The sequence below is a fragment of the Nerophis ophidion genome, linkage group LG01, assembly GCF_033978795.1.
Source record: "Nerophis ophidion isolate RoL-2023_Sa linkage group LG01, RoL_Noph_v1.0, whole genome shotgun sequence".
Classification (NCBI taxonomy): Eukaryota; Metazoa; Chordata; class Actinopteri; order Syngnathiformes; family Syngnathidae; genus Nerophis; species Nerophis ophidion.
Genome location: NC_084611.1, coordinates 14,518,174 through 14,536,747, shown reverse-complemented (window position 1 = coordinate 14,536,747; position 18,574 = coordinate 14,518,174). Strand labels below are relative to the sequence as shown.

At 35.3% G+C, this 18,574-nt stretch overlaps 1 protein-coding gene across 1 annotated transcript in view; it reads right to left on the bottom strand.

Moving 5' to 3' along the window:
• Window positions 1–1,666: 1,666 nt before the first annotated feature.
• The window catches only part of apba1a (amyloid beta (A4) precursor protein-binding, family A, member 1a), a 44,619-nt gene continuing 27,711 nt past the window's right edge, over window positions 1,667–18,574 (bottom strand). Inside the window, exons 9-14 of the mRNA XM_061896712.1 lie at window positions 16,484–16,663; window positions 11,766–11,978; window positions 11,574–11,693; window positions 11,358–11,498; window positions 7,443–7,558; window positions 1,667–3,757 (exon numbers count right to left, since the gene is read on the bottom strand). Coding sequence (XP_061752696.1) covers window positions 7,487–7,558; window positions 11,358–11,498; window positions 11,574–11,693; window positions 11,766–11,978; window positions 16,484–16,663 — 726 coding nt within the window. The 3' untranslated portion in view covers window positions 1,667–3,757; window positions 7,443–7,486. The remainder of the gene's footprint in view (window positions 3,758–7,442; window positions 7,559–11,357; window positions 11,499–11,573; window positions 11,694–11,765; window positions 11,979–16,483; window positions 16,664–18,574) is intronic.

Genomic DNA, 18,574 nt, shown 5'->3' with positions numbered 1-18,574 from the left:
TAGAGCAGTGGTTAGGGTGTAATAAAGCAGTACTTAGTGTACTAGAGCAGTTACAAAGCAGTAATTAGGGTGTAATAGAGCAGTAACAGCACAATATGTCTGTTTTCTAGCTGTCACATGAGCAAATATAAGACAACTTGAATGATCAACGTTGCGTTTATAATACATTTATTACAAAGGAATAGTTCTATAACAACCCAAACACACAACGGCCAATAGAATACATCTTCCCGACATATACTGTATACTGTAAGTGTACTGTACTGTGTATTGTAAATCTACTGAACTGTATACAGTATATGCACTGCACTCTATACTGTAAACCAGGGGTGCCCATTACGTCGATCGCGAGCTACCAGTCGACCGCGGGGGGTGTGTCAGTCGATCTCCAGCCAGGCTTTTAAAAAAAATAGACCTAAAAATTAGTGATCATCAATCTTCACCAAGACGTCACTTAAATGACATTCACGGTACCGGAGGGTCTTGTGAGATGACGCTGGCTGCTGCAAGATCATTATTATGAAAATATGACCGAGAGGAAGGCGAGAAACACTTTTTATTTCAACAGACTCTCGCGCCGTACCTTCCGTCAAAACTCTAAAGGCCGACTGCACATTTCCTATCTTCACAATAAAAGCCCTGCTTCATGCTGCCTGCGCTAACTAAATACAGAGTCTCGGAAAACTGCCGTGCACAAGTGATCCCTCAGAAAGCTGGCGTGCACATCGATTGTGCACGCCAGCTTTCCGAGACTCTTATTTTGTTAGCGCAGGCAGCATGAAGCAGGGCTTTTATTGTGAAGATAGGAAATGTGCAGTCGGCCTTTAGAGTTTTGACGGAAGGGACGGCGCGAAAGTCTGTTGAAATAAAAAGTGTTTCTCGCCTTCCTCTCTGTCATTTTTTCATAATAATGAACTGGCAGCAGCCAGCGTCATCTCACAAGACCCTCGGGTGCCGTGAATGTCAATCAAGCAAGCTACGGATTTTGCCGCCAATGTTTTTCTTGTAAAGTGTATGGAAGCTGGATGAATTAGATGCCAAAAACCAACCACTTTCATGTGGTATTGTACAGAAAGGACAACTTTTTTTCTCCTCCATTTGAAAATGTGGGCGTTATCCTCATTACTGTCTGATTCCAATCAATGCAAGTCATCAGAATCAGGTAATACACCAACTTATATTCTTGTCTTCATGAAAGAAAGACATCTATATGTGTTACACATGCTTGTATTATCATTAAACACATTTAACTTGTTTACAAAAATGTCTCTTTCATAAATAAATAAATATAAATGATATATATAAATGAGGTAGATCCCCTCGAGTTGGTCAATTGAAAAGTAGCTCGCCTGCAGAAAAAGTGTGGCCACCCCTGCCGTAAACAGTATATGTACTGGACTGTATTCTGTAATTGTAATGTACTGTATACAGTATATGTACTGTACTGTATACTGTAAATGTATTGTATACTGTAAACATACTGTCCTATATACTGTAAATGTACATAACTGTATACAATATATGGACTAGACAGTATACTGTAAACATACTGTCCTGTATACTGTAAATATACTTAACTGTATACTGTACATGTACTAAATAAATAGTTTATATTGCTAGAGTCATAGATAATACACATACTTTCTTTCTGTTATTTGTTGTAAACACGCACACACACACACACACACACACACACACACACACACACACACACACACACACACACACACACACGCGCACACTAAAAGCAGTTTTGGTGCAGCATTATCACATGGCTAAAGAATATATTGCCATCATGATATACCATCATCACATGGCTAAAGAAGCTAATGCCATCATGATACATCATCATCACATGGCTAAAGAAGCTAATGCCATCATGATACATCATCATCACATGGCTAAAGATAATGTCATCATGATACACCATCACATGGGTAAAAAAAAGCTAATGCCATCAGGATATATCATCATCACATGACTAAAGAAGATAATGCCATCATGATATATTATAATGACATGACTAAAGAAGATAATGTCATCATAATACACCATCATCACATGGCTAAATAAGTTAATGCCGTCATGATATATCACCACATGACTAAAGAAGATAATGCCATCATGATATATTATAATGACATGACTAAAGAAGGTATTGTCATCATAATACACCATCATCACATGGCTAAATAAGTTAATGTCGTCATGATATATCATCACATGGCTAAAAAGCTAATGCCATCATGATATATCATTATTACATGGCTAAAAAAGATAATGTTGTCATGATACATCATCATCACGTAGCTGAATAAGCTAATGCCGTCATGATATATCATCACATGGCTAAAGAAGCTAATGCCATCATGATACATCATCATCACATGGCTAAAGAAGCTAATGCCATCATGATACATCATCATCACATGGCTAAAGATAATGTCATCATGATACACCATCATCACATGGGTAAAAAAAAGCTAAGGCCATCAGGATATATCATCATCACATGACTAAAGAAGATAATGCCATCATGATATATTATAATGACATGACTAAAGAAGATAATGTCATCATAATACACCATCATCACATGGCTAAATAAGTTAATGCCGTCATGATATATCACCACATGACTAAAGAAGATAATGCCATCATGATATATTATAATGACATGACTAAAGAAGGTAATGTCATCATAATACACCATCATCACATGGTTAAATAAGTTAATGCCGTCATGATATATCATCACATGGCTAAAAAGCTAATGCCATCATGATATATCATTATTACATGGCTAAAAAAGATAATGTTGTCATGATACATAATCATCACATTACTATAGAATCTATTGCCATCATGATACATCATCATCACGTGGCTGAATAAGCTAATGCCATCATGATATATCATAACATGGCTAAAAAAGCTAATGCCATCATGATATATCATTATTACATGGCTAAAAAAGATAATGTTGTCATGATACATCATCATCACATTGCTATAGAATCTATTGCCATCATGATTCATCATCATCACGTGGCTGAATAAGCTAATGCCATGATGATATATCATCACATGGCTAAAGAGGCTAATGCCATCATGATATATCATCATCACATGGCTAAAGAAGATAATGTTGTCATGATACATCATCATCACGTAGCTGAATAAGCTAATGCCGTCATGATATATCATCACATGGCTAAAGAAGCTAATGCCATCATGACATATAATCACATGGCCAAAGAAGCTAATGCCATCTTGATATATCATCATCACATGGCTAAAGAAGATAATGCCATTATGATATACCATCATCACATTGCTAAATAATCTATTGCCACCATGATACATCATCATCACATGGCTAAATAAGCTAATGCCATCATGATATATCATCACATGGCTAAAGAAGATAATGCCATCATGATAAATCATTATATGGATAAAAATAATACCATCATGATATATCAACACATGGCTAAAGAAGATAATGCCATCATTAACAATTTCCATAATCACATGGCTAAAGAAGATCATCCCATCAATAACATTTTTGGAAAATGTTTAACATATGAGTAAAGTTTTATTTAAAACAAGCGTGGAGAAAAAAGAATCAATAAAATTGAGTAATTGTGATTGAATTGTGATGATTTTTCTTTTTTTATCCGTACGAGCTCTGTGATTGGCTGGCATGGTGACCAAGGTGGACCTCACCTGTCAGCTGGGAGAGACTCCTGCTCACCTGCAAGCAGAAGAAAAAAAGCAACATAAAGATGTAATAAAAACATGTTTATGAGTAATTATAGTTTGTATATAAAACATCCAACCATCCATCCATTTTCTACCGCTTGTCCCTTTCTGGGTCGCAAGGGATCTGGAGCATGTTTATGAATATTTGCAGTTTGTATTAAAACATGTTTATGAATATTTATAGTTAGTATTAAAAACATGTTTATGAATAATTATAGTTAGTATTAAAAACATGTTTATGAATAATTATAGTTTGTATTAAAAACATGTTAATGAATAATTGCAGTTTGTATTAAAACATGTTTATGAATAATTATAGTTTGTATTTAAAACATCCAACCATCCGTCCATTTTCTACTGCTTGTCCCTTTCCGGGTCGCGGGGGGTGCTGGATCATGTTTATGAATAATTATAGTTTGTATTAAAAACATGTTCATTAATAATTATAGTTTGTAGTAAAATAAATTTATGAATAATTATAGTTTTTATCAAAACATGTTTCCAAATAATTATAGTTGGTATTAAAACATTTCTATTTCTATGAATAGTTATAATTTGTATTAAAAAATGTTTATGAATAATTATAGTTTGTATTAAAACATGTTTATGAATAATTATAGCTTGTATTTAAAACATCCAACCATCCATCCATTTTTCTACCGCTTGTCCTTTTCTGGGATGCGGAGGGTGCTGGATCATGTTTATGTTTATAGTTTGTATTAAAAACATGTTTATGAATAATTATAGTTTGTACTAAAACATGTTTATAAATAATTATATTTTGTTTTTAAAACATCCAACCATCCACCCATTTTCTACCGATTGTCTCTTTCTGGGTCGCTGGATCATGTTTATGAATAATTAGTTTGTATTAAAAATATGTATATGAATAATTATAGTTTGTATTAAAAACATGTTTACGAATAATTATAGTTGGTATTAAAACATGTCTATGAATAATTATAATTTGTATCAAAACATGTTTATGAATAATTATAGTTTGTATTAAAACATGTTTATGAATAATTATAGCTTGTATTTAAAACATCCAACCATCCATCCATTTTTCTACCGCTTGTCCTTTTCTGGGATGCGGAGGGTGCTGGATCATGTTTATGTTTATAGTTTGTATTGAAAACATGTTTATAAATAATTATAGTTTGTACTAAAACATGTTTATAAATAATTATATTTTGTTTTTAAAACATCCAACCATCCATCCATTTTCTACCGATTGTCTCTTTCTGGGTCGCTGGATCATGTTTATGAATAATTATACTTTGTATTAAAAATATGTATATGAATGATTATAGTTTGTATTAAAAACATGTTTATGAATACTTATAGTTTGTATTGAAACATGTTTATGAATAATTAGAGTTTGTATTAAACCATATTTATGAATAATTATAGTTTGTAATAAAAACGTGTTTATGAATAATTATTGTTTGTATTAAACCATGTTTATGAATAATTATATCTTGTATTTAAAACATTCAACCATCCATCCATTTCCTACCGCTTGTCCTTTTCTGGGTTTCGGGGGGTGCTGGAACATGTTTGTGAATAATTGTAGTTTGTATTAAAAACATGATTATGAATAATAATAGTTTGTATTAAAACATGTTTATGAATAATTATAGTTTGTATTTAAAACATCCATCCATTTTCTACCGCTTGTCCCTTTCTGGGTTGCGGGGGGTGCTGGAACATGTCTGTGAATAATTATAGTTTGTATTAAAAACACGTTTATGAATAATTATAGTTCGTATTAAAAACATGTTTATGAATAATTATAGTTTATATTAAAACATGTTTATGAATAATTATAATTTGTAATAAAAACGTGTTAATAAATCATTCTAGTTTGTATTAAAACATGTTTATGAATAATTACTTTGTATTAAAACATGTTTATGAATAATTATAGTTTGTATTAAACAATGTTTATGAATAATTATAGTTTGTATTTAAAACATCCATCCATTTTCTACCGCTTGTCCCTTTCTGGGTTGCGGGGAATGCTGGAACATGTTTGTGAATAATTATAGTTTGTATTAAAAACATGTTTATGAATAATTATAGTTTGTATTAAAAACATGTTTATGAATAATTATAGTTTGTATTAAAACATGTTTATGAATAATTATAATTTGTAATAAAAACGTGTTAATAAATCATTCTAGTTTGTATTAAAACATGTTTATGAATAATTATAGTTTATATTGAAACATGTTTATGAATAATTACTTTGTATTAAAACATGTTTATGAATAATTATAGTTTGTATTAAACAATGTTTATGAATAATTATAGTTTGTATTTAAAACATCCATCCATTTTCTACCACTTGTCCCTTTCTGGGTTGCGGGGGATGCTGGAACATGTTTGTGAATAATTGTAGTTTGTATTAAAAACATGATTATGAATAATAATAGTTTGTATTAAAACATGTTTATGAATAATTATAGTTTGTATTTAAAACATCCATCCATTTTCTACCGCTTGTCCCTTTCTGGGTTGCGGGGGGTGCTGGAACATGTTTGTGAATAATTATAGTTTGTATTAAAAACACGTTTATGAATAATTATAGTTTGTATTAAAAACATGTTTATGAATAATTATAGTTTGTATTAAAACATGTTTATGAATAATTATAGTTTGTATTTAAAACATCCATCCATTTTCTACCGCTTGTCCCTTTCTGGGTTGCGGGGGGTGCTGGAACATGTTTGTGAATAATTATAGTTTGTATTAAAAACATGTTTATGAATAATTATAGTTTGTATTAAAAACATGTTTATGAATAATTATAGTTTATATTAAAACATGTTTATGAATAATTATAATTTGTAATAAAAACGTGTTAATAAATCATTCTAGTTTGTATTAAAACATGTTTATGAATAATTATAGTTTATATTGAAACATGTTTATGAATAATTACTTTGTATTAAAACATGTTTATGAATAATTATAGTTTGTATTAAACAATGTTTATGAATAATTATAGTTTGTATTTAAAACATCCATCCATTTTCTACCGCTTGTCCCTTTCTGGGTTGCGGGGGATGCTGGAACATGTTTGTGAATAATTATAGTTTGTATTAAAAACATGTTTATGAATAATTATAGTTTGTATTAAAATATGTTCATGAATAATTATAGTTTTTATTGAAAACATCCATCTGTCCATCCATTTACTACCGCTTGTCCCTTTCTGAGAAGTGGGGGGTTAGATAAATATTACATACATCATTATGCCATCATGATATACCATCATCACATGGCTAAAGAAGGTAATGCCATCATAATAGATCATCATCACATGGCTAAAGAAGATAATGCCATCATGATACATCATCATCAAATGGCTAAAGAAGATAATGCCATCATGATATACCATCATCACATGGCTAAATAAGCTAATGCCATCATGATATACCATCATCACATGGCTAAAGAAGATAATGCCATCATGATACATCATCATCAAATGGCTAAAGAAGATAATCCCATCATGATATACCATCATCACATGGCTAAAGATAATGCCATCATGATAGATCATCATCACATGGCTAAATAAGCCAATGCCATCATGATATACCATCATCACTTGGCTAAAGAAGCTAATGCCATCATGATATACCATCATCACAATGTTCATAACTCACTTAGGTCCATCACCGGACAATAGAAGCTTTGAAAGGTGCGGCAGTTAAATGTAAACTGGCTGCTCCTGGGCTGTGAGCAGGCGATACATGGCTGCTGGCATCGTCTTCATGTGGATCTGAAACATAACAACATATTCACATTTATATTTATTTATGTATTTATTTATTTTTCTTTGTCTTGAAAAAGGGACATTTTTGTCATGAAAAAGGGAGGTTTTTGTGGTTGGTGCACTAATTGTAAGTATATATTGTGTTTTTTATGTTGATTTAATAAAAAAAAAAAAATATATATATTTTATTTTATTTTTATTTTTCAAATAAAAATGAATAAAACATTCTTCTGCGGCCCGGTACCAATCGGGCCACGGCCCGGATGGTTGGGGACCATTGCGCTAGAGAATGAAGAGTGCTTGAAACTCTGCATCAACATCTCTGGCCGGTGCCACACCAACAAAATGCCGAAGCAACTATTTCCATGTCAACACCGTACGAAAAAAAAAAGTCACCAACAGAAGGAGATAACGTCCGCAGGAACCTACCACATAGCGAAGTACATACACTATTTGATTTCCTATTATGCAGCTCATTTCAATGTGACACTTATTGAAATATCTTGTGTGACATCATGCACAAAAGTGCACTTTATTTATTTTAAACAATTGTAGTGGCGTTCTGTACAAAAAGTGCACTTTAATTTTGTGTTGTTTTGATGTGTCATCTTAGTGACATCATTCACAAAAGTGCACTTACGGCTTGTTTTAAAATGTCTCTGAGAATTTTGCACTTTCTGTTTCTGAAATGACATGAATGTTTGTGTCACTGTTTAATAACTGTTTAATAATTTGGTAAATTGACTTAGTTGTGATTTCCCTCGCTGCACGAAAGTTTAAAATGAGCATAGTATGAACAAGAAGGTTTTAATGTAGACACATAGAATCATCATACTGCTGTGATTATATGCATCAAGTGTTCATTCAAGGCTAAGGCAAAATATCGAGATATATATGGTGTATCGTGACATGGCCTAAAAATATCGAGATATTCATAAAAGGCCATATCGCCCAACCCTAGTCCGACTTACCGCCGGCAATGCAGACCAAGCTCTGACACTGATCATGCAGGGAGCGGCTGATACCCCATAATGACTGAGCATTTTCCACAGGACTTCCCGAAGAACAGAGTAGAAAGCCTTATCTAAGTCCACAAAGCACAAGTAGACGGGTTGGCCCAACTCCCATGACCCCTTAAACATCCTGCCGAGAGTATAGAGTTGGTCCACAGTTCCAAAACCAGGACCAAAACCAAACTGGCGCACCCTCCTTCCCAGTAAACCTGAGTAGACCTTAACACAGGCCTGTGCAATTATTTTGACTTGGGGGCCAAATTTAGAGAAAAAAATGTGCCTCGGGGCCGGTATATCTATTTTTAGGAAAACTTATACAAACATCACAATAAAGTCTTATTGAATCCTAAAAACGTTGACAGACCGCCTTAAAAACGGAATGGATTTTTTTTCTATGAACGATAAAACCCTGAATATTGAAAACATACGAACGTCACAGTCCCTCTCAATCGACATATTTTACAATCAAGCCAAATGCAACAAACAGCGAAATATGAACGGGAAGGGTAAAAAAAACAAAAAAACATCAACAATCTAAAATATCACTAAGCTTTAGAACTTTCTTGTAAAAATCTCCTTCCACGTCTGTCCCTGACACCCACATTTCAGGCTGGCTGCTCTGGAAACACTCTGTGGAAACGCTCCACACCCACACTGCTTGGTGTCTTGTCTGACCTGCTGTGACGTAGATTACCATAGTAACTAGTAGGGTTGTACGATATACAGGTATTAGTATAGTATCACGATACTAATGAATCATATTCCGTACCATACCGCCTCTGACAAGTACCGGTCCGCCACTCCCTAAGATTTTTTGTTAAAATAATGCCAATAATGCAATTTTTTCTTGTCGCCTTTATTTAGAAAACAATCGAAAAGTACCGAAAAGTATCAAAATAATATTGGTATCAGGACAACACTAGTCACTAAAACATCATGCAAAAGCGCAGATTCCAACCATTGACATACAAACCCCGTTTCCATATGAGTTGGGAAATTGTTAGATGTAAATATAAACGGAATACAATGATTTGCAAATCATTTTCAACCCATATTCAATTGAATGCACTACAAAGACAACATATTCGATGTTCAGACTCATACACTTTATTTTTTTTTGCAGATAACAATTAACTTAGAATTTCATGGCTGCAACACGTGACCAAGTAATTGTGAAGGGGCATGTTTACCACTGTGTTACATCACCTTTTCTTTTAACAACACTCAATAAACGTTTGGGAACTGAGGAAACTAATTGTTGAAGCTTTGAAAGTGGAATCCTTTCCCATTCTTGTTTTATGTAGAGCTTCAGTCGTTCAACAGTCCGGGGTCTCCGCTGTCGTATTTTACGCTTCATAACGCGCCACACATTTTCAATGGGAGACAGGTCTGGACTGCAGGCAGGCCAGGAAAGTAACCGCACTCTTTTACTATGAAGCCACGCTGTTGTAACACATGCTGAATGTGGCTTGGAAAAAGACGGCGCTTAGATGGCAGCTTATGTTGTTCCAAAACCTGTGTGTACCTTTCAGCATTAATGGTGCCTTCACAGATGTGTAAGTTACCCATGCCTTGAGCACTAATGCACCACCATACCATCACAGATGCTGGCTTTTCAACTTTGCGTCGATAACAGTCTGGATTGTTCGCTTCCACATTGGTCCGGTAGACACAATGTCAAATATTTCCAAAAACAATTTGGAATAAAAGACTCGTCAGACCACAGAACACTTTTCCACTTTGCATCAGTCAATCTTAGATGATCCCGGGCCCAAAGAAACCGGCGGCGTTTCTGGATGTTGTTGATAAATGGCTTTCACTTTGCATAGTACAGCTTTAACTTGCACTTACAGATGTAGCGACCAACTGTATTTAGTGACAGTGGTTTTCTGAGGTGTTCCTGAGCCCATGTGGTGATATCCTTTGGAGTTTGATGTCGGTTTTTGATACAGTGCCGTCTGAGGGATCGAAGGTCACGGTCATTCAATGTTGGTTTCCGGCCATCCCGCTTACGTGGAGTGATTTCTCCAGATTCTCTGAACCTTTTGATGATATTATGGACCGTAGATGTTAAAATCCCAAAATTTCTTGCTATTGCACTTTGAGAAACGTTGTTCTTAAACTGTTTGACTATTTGCTCACGCAGTTTTGGACAAAGGGGTGTACCTCGCCCCATCCTTTCTTGTGAAAGACAGAGCATTTTTTGGGAAGCTGTTTTTATACCCAATCATGGCACCCACCTGTTCCCAATTAGCCTGCACACCTGTGGGATGTTCCAAATAAGTGTTTGATGAGCATTCCTCAACTTTATCAGTATTTATTGCCACCTTTCCAAACTTCTTTGTCACAAGTTGCTGGTATCAACTTCTAAAGTTAATGATTATTTGCACAAAAAAGAAAAAGAAAGTTTATCAGTTTGAACATCAAATATGTTGTCTTTGTAGCATATTCAACTGAATATGGATTGAAAATGATTTATTTGCAAATCATTGTATTCTGTTTATATTTACATCAAACACAATTTCCCAACTCATATGGAAACGGGGTTTGTATATGCAATGATGCAAAGTCTTTGGTTAGATGGATCCTTTGATTTACGCGAGAGTGTCTGCCTATATAAGGTGGGCGTGTCCAAGGTCTGGATGGTAAAAAAATAATTTAGAGAAACGTGCGTAACTTCAAATAAAAAAAATATGAGGTTCAAAGGAAACAATACGTGATTCTCCACAAGTGTCCCAGATGAGGTTCTGGTCTACATGACAGCATTCAACATGTAATACTTGTGAGCTCACCTCTCCCACTGCGTTGGACAGGACCTGGACAATTTTTTCATGGGGGGTGGCGACCACACTCTGGCTGTTGATCTCAATGATGCGGTGACCCACTCGGACTCCGCCCCTTTCAGCAATCCCACCCCGCATCAGACTGCAGATCTGTGGACGGGGGGGAGCGCCCCTTGTAGCCGATTGCAATACTTTGCAATTTGAGAAAGTATGGTGATTACCCACAATGCCGTTCTGGACACTGAAGCCCAGCTGGTAGCGGAGGTCTGGTCGCCGGATGAGCACCGTGGTCACTGGGGGACATCTCACCAGGTTCATCCTGATGCGGGACTGGTTTTTAAGACCCTAAGAAAGAACGACTGTGATCTTTACATCAATACTTTTAAGCACGTCTGAACAACGCCATTACTCCCATACCTTGATGATACTCTGACAGGTGGACAGTGGCAGACCCACCAAACTGGTACCGTTAATGGACATGATCTGATCCCCGATGTTCAGTCTGCCAGACCTCTCTGCTGGCCCGCCGTGCATCATGTTGGCGATGATGACGGTGGGCAGGATGGAGCCCCAGCCGCTCTCCACGATGACCACACCCAATATCTCGCCTTTCGCTTTCTCCAGTAACACCTGGCAAACACAAACACACTAGAGATGTCGGATCATTTCTTTTTTGCCGATATTGTCCAACTCTTAATTAGGTAGGTAGGTCTTTATAGTCATTGCAACAAGTCCAACGAAACGGTTTTTTCAGCACAAACCTGTTCAAGATTAGACAAAAAAACAGTGTACAGGGTTACAGAACAAGAATGCTGATGGGTCGCCATGAGGGGACCCGTAAAAGATGGGAAAAAGGTAAACGCTGGGGAAGGATGAGTAAAAAAATACAATCCAGACTGGGCTCCTAAGGGGGCCCAGTTTGGAGTGAGAAAAAAACCTCCATAGTAAAGCACATATATATATATATATTACAACATACATCTCGAGATATCTAACAACAGAGGGAAGGTAGTTCAAGGTTATGGTGGTAGGTCGCAGCTCTCAGGCGCTGACCATCCATTCATCACCCCGGCGGGATTTGCGTCGAGGGCGTTGGATTGGGGGACAGGGGGGTGTATGTGTGGCATATATTTTTTTGTGGATGTGTGTGTATGTGTGTGTGTGTATAAGCCCATAGTGTGTCTCTGTTCCGTGGCCTTGATGTATTTGCCGTCGCTAGTCCAAAGTTCACAGGTGTGTGTCCATGAGAGACAAAAAAGGGAGTTTGTTGTGTCTTCGCTTGCAGTGATCTCCGGGAGAGTCTCGAAGCCAAGGAAACAATCCAAGTTAAAAAGATTTGTATGAGAGTGAAAATAAAATTAGCTTTTCACTCTAAAATTGTCTATGACTGGTCCTCAAAAACTGCAGGGTAGACAGTCCGATGTAATCCACAGTTCTTCCCGCATCCAGCTTTGGGGTACGTTGAAGACTGCCAGCAACTTCCAATTTGTCGACAAACCAGAGCAACGCTTACTCCAATCAGCAGATGTCCTGTTGTCATAATTCCGAATAGGTGGATATCTTAACGTCCTCGACAGAAAAGGGTCGCCAGGAACGCGGCCATCCTCCTTCTCCCAAGAGTCCGTCGTGTGTCCAGCAACAACCGCTTCGTCACGACAGCAGGTTCCCCCAAACCCAAGATCTTGTCAATTTTGTTGAGGCCGGTTAAATAGTTCCAATGTTTAGATTTGGAGAGCAGTGCAAAAAGAGACAACAAGAAAGTTAAAGACAAGACAAAACAAAGAAGCAAGCAGGAGAGATAAGGGTGGGGAAAGGGGAGCGTCCACCCTCGGTGAGTGCCAGAGAGAAAGAAGAATTACCGATACCAATATCAATACCGATATATACAGTCGTGGAATTAACACATTATTATACCTAATTTTGTTGTGATGCCCCGCTGGATGCTTTAAAAAAGGTAACAAGGTTTTCCAAAATAAATCAACTCAAGTTATGGAAAAAAAATGCCAACATGGCACTGCCATATTTATTATTGAAGTCACAAAGTGCATTATTTTTTTTAACATGCCTCAAAAAAGCAGCTTGGAATTTGGGACATGCTCTCCCTGAGAGAGCATGAGGAGGTTGAGGTGGGGGTCGGGGTGTATATTGCAACGTCCCGGGAGAGTTAGTGCTGCAAGGGGTTCTGGGTATTTGTTCTGTTGTGTTTATGTTGTGTTACGGTGCGGATGTTCTCCCGAAATGTGTTTGTCATTCATGTTTGGTGTGGGTTGGCATTATTATAACAGTTTTAAAGTTGTTTATACGGCCACCCTCAGTGTGACCTGTATGGCTGTTGACCAAGTATGATTTACATTCACTTATATGTGAGAAAAGCCGGAGATATTATGTGACTGGGCCAACATGCAAAGGAAGTGCCTTTAAGGTTTATTAGCGCTCTGAACTTCTCCCTACGTCCATGTGCACAGCGACGTTTTAAAAAGTAATGAATTTTACTTTTGGAAACTGATATCGATAATTGTAAAACCGATACTGATCATTTACGATATTACATTATAAAGCATTTATCGGCCGATGATATCGGTATTCCCTATGTTGCTAGATATCTCCAGATGTATGTAGTTTTAGAGATGCCCGATAATATCGGTATTCCGATATTATCGGGCATCTCTAAAACACACCCAATATTTATTCAAAGTAAATACCAAATAAAGTAAATGTCAAGTACATGTCAGGTAAACAAAAAGTAAATGTCAAGTACTTGTTAAGTAAAGGTCACATAAATACAAAGTAAATACCAAGTAGATGGAAAGTCCATGTCAAGTAAATACAAAGAACAGTATATACAAACCCTGTTTCCATATGAGTTGGGAAATTGTGTTAGATGTAAATATAAAAGGAATACAATGATTTGCAAATCATTTTCAACCCATATTCAGTTGAATATGCTACAAAGACAAGTACACCCCTTTGTCCGCAACTGCGTGAGCAAATAGTCAAACAGTTTGAGAACAACGTTTCTCAAAGTGCAATTGCAAGAAATTTAGGGATTTCAACATCTAGGGTCCAAAATATCAACAAAAGGTTCAGAGAATCTGGAGAAATCACTCCACGTAAGCGGCATGGCCGGAAACCAACATTGAATGACTGTGACCGTTGGATCACTCGGACGGCACTGTATCAAAAACCGACATCAATCTCTAAAGGATATCACCACATAGGCTTAGGAACACTTCCGAAAACCACTGTCACTAAATACAGTTCGTCGCTACATCTGTAAGTACAAGTTAAAGCTGTACTATGCAAAGCGAAAGCCATTTATCAACAACATCCAGAAACGCCGCCGGTTTCTCTGGGCCCGAGATCATCTAAGATGGACTGATGCCAAGTGGAAAAGTGTTCTGTGGTCTGACGAGTCTTTTATTCCAAATTGTTTTTGGAAATATTCGACATCGTGTCATCCGGACCAAAGGGGAAGCAAACCATCCAGACTGTTATCGACGCAAAGTTCAAAAGCCAGCATCTGTGATGGTAAGGGGGTGTAAGGCATGGGTAACTTACACATCCGTGAAGGCACCATTAATGCTAAAAGGTACACAAGTAAATGTCAAGTAAAAACCAAGTAAACATCAAGTAAATACGGAGTAAATACCAAGTAAATGTCAAGTAAATACCAAGTAAATATGAAGTAAATACAGAGTAAATGTCAAGTAAATACTAAGTAAATACAGAGTAAATGTCAAGTAAATATCAAGTAAATACTAAGTAAATACAGAGTATATGTCAAGTAAATATCAAGTAAATACCAAGTGAATACCTAGTAAATATCAAGTAAATACCAAGTGAATACCTAGTAAATATCAAGTAAATGTCAAGTAAATGCAAAAATGTCTATATAAAACTACGGACCAAGAATGACACTTTGCCATGATTTCTTCTGCACCTAAGGAGTGAAACAAGACTCTTTCGTTCGTGCGAACGGACTGCAACAAAGTCGCTCTTGTTCCTCAGAGGAGCTAGGACTTCAACATGGAGCCAGTCTCAATCGAGGATTGGAAGGACAGAATCACAGCAAAGAGAGGACAGTTCCTCTTCCAAGCTGTGGGAGCAACTTAGAGCTTTGAGAAGTTCCGGAGGTATGACACGGTAAGACCCGGATTAGGGTTTTCCCTTCAGCAGAAGCATCTGGACTCAAATCACCGGTTTTTCAGTCATTCTGGTAGGAGGAGAAGTAATGCCTTCTTTCATTTTCTACAGCAGTGGTTCTCAAATTGGCGTACGCGTACCCCTGGGGGTACTTGAAGGTATGCCAAGGGGTACGTGAGATTTTTTTTAAACATTTAAATATTTTTTAAATATTTTTAAATATTTTTTAAATATTCTAAAAATAGCAAATATTCAAAAATCCTTTATAAATATATTTATTGAATAATAATTCAACAAAATATGAAAGTAAGTTCATTAACTGTGAACAGAAATGCAACCATGCAATATTCAGTGTTGACAGCTAGATTTTTTGTGGACATGTTCCATAAATATTGATGTTAAAAATGTGTTTTTTTGGGAAGAAATGTTTAGAATTAAGTTCATGAATCCAGATGGATCTCGATTACAATCCCCAAAGAGGGCACTTTAAGTTGATGATTATTTCTGTGTAGAAATTTTTATTTATAATTGAATCACTTGTTTATTTTTCAACAAGCTTTTAGTTATTTTTATATCTTTTTTTTCCAAATAGTTCTAGAAAGACCACAACAAATGAGCAATATTTTGCACTGTTATACAATTTAATAAATCAGAAACTTTTTTTCAACCAAAAATGCTTTGCTCTGATTAGGGGGTACTTGAATTAAAAAAAATGTTCACAGGGGGTACATCACTGAAAAAAGGTTGAGAACCACTGTTCTACTGTATGCACAACGAAGCTCCTTTACCAAATATATTTTGGATGTATTTCCTACCTTACTACTGTTCTGACTACTCCCTTCTTTTATCTTCATTGTTAACGTTCATAACTGAGTTGTCACCTCGACTTCTAGTCTGATACCTATCTTACAGATTAGTTGTGTGATGTAAAATATACTGTATAGTATTGTAGTAGTATTAGAAGTAGTATAGTGGCGGCCAGACGGTCTTACATCTTTGCAGTTTTCCGACTTGGAGAAGTGAACGAGGTCATCGTTGTACATGTCCTGCGTGTTGAGCAGGTCGCTGTATTCCTTCTGGCTCAGGTCCTCTGGGTTGATGCCGTTGGCCCTCAAGAACTCCTGGTAGGCCACGCTGAAGGCCTGCCCAATAGACTGAGCAATGAGCTGGGCCTGGAATGAGCACCACAATGATTATTATCGTTGATAAGACCAATGATGCCAACGTATTGAAGACATCAACGCTTAGAATGTTCACTTCACGTATGAGCAGTTTGAACACAAGATAAGAAATCATATCGTGTACTACTTGGACTTATACTACAGTACCATTCTACAGTTTACATTACAGTACACATTATACAGTAAGGGTGATGTTAATGAGAGTGTAAACAATATCACTTGTTAGTGATGTTAATAAGAGTGTAAACAATATCTCATAGATCTTACATACTACATATTTATTAAGTCTTGCGTGTTTACTATTTATTAAGTCTAACATATTTACTATTTACTAAGTCCTACATATTTACAGTTTACTAAGTCTAACTTTTTTACTATTAACTAAGTCTTAGATATGAACTTATTTACTATTTACTAAGTCTTACATATTTACTATTTACAATGTCTAACTTTTTTTTACTATTTACATAGTCTCAAATTTTTACGAAGTCTCACATATTTACTATTGACAGTCTTACATTTTTACGAAGTTTTACATATTAACTTATTTACTATTTACCAAGTCCTACATATTAACTTATTTACTATTTACTAAGTCTTACATATTTACTAAGTTTTACACATTAACTTATTTACTATTTACCAAGTCTTACATATTAACTTATTTACTATTTACCAAGTCTTACATATTAACTTATTTACTATTTACCAAGTCTTACATATTAACTTATTTACTATTTACCAAGTCTTACATATTTACTATTTACAAAGTCTAACTTTTTTACTATTTACAAAGTCTTAAATTTTTACAAAGTCATACATATTTACTATTTACTAAGTCTTGCATATTTACTATTTACTAAGTCTTACATATTTGTTACTTACAAAGTCTTACATACTTACTATTTAATAAGACTAACATATTTAGTATTTACTAAGTCTTAAATATTTACTATTTACTAAGTCTAACTTATTTACTATTTAAAAAGTCTTACATATTCACTAAGTGTAACATATTTACTATTCAATAAGTCTAACCTATTTACTATTTACTAAGCCAAACTTTTTTACTATTTAAAAAGTCTTACATTTTTACAGTCATACATATTTAATATTTACTAAGTCTTACATATTTATTACTTACAAAGTCTTACATATTTACTATTTAATAAGACTAACATATTTAGTATTTACTAAGTCTTAAATATTTACTATTTACTAAGTCCAACTTATTTACTAGTTACTAAGTCTAACTTATTTACTATTTACAAAGTCTTACATATTCACTAAGTGTAACATATTTACTATTCACTAAGTCTAACTTATTTACTATTTACTAAGTCAAACTTTTTTACTATTTACCAAGTCTTACATATTCACTAAGTGTAACATATTTACTATTCACTAAGTCTTACATACCGGTATTTACTATTTATTAAGTGTAACAAGCGGTAGAAAATGGATGGATGGATATTTACTGAGTCTTACATATTACCTATTTACAAAATCTTCTATATTTACTATTTCTTAAGTCTAACATATTTACTAGGTCTTACATATTTACAAAGTTTTAACATATTTACTTACTCTCTATGAATATGGTCATCCAGGTCATTGGAGTCTCAGAACATTCAATCAATCATAACTGGACTGTTTGGTTTGTTTTGGAAGACGTTTTGCCTCTTATCAGGTCATGATCGTAGACTTTTATTGGTTATATCTAGTCTTAGACTTAGATTGGTCACATCTAGTCTTAGACTTAAATTGGTCAGATCTTGTCTTAGACTTAGATTGGTCAGATCTAGTCTTAGACTTAGATTCGTCGAAATCAAGTTTTAGACTTTGATTCGTCAGATCTAGCCTTTGACCTAGATTGGTCAGATCTAGTCTTAGGTTGGTCAG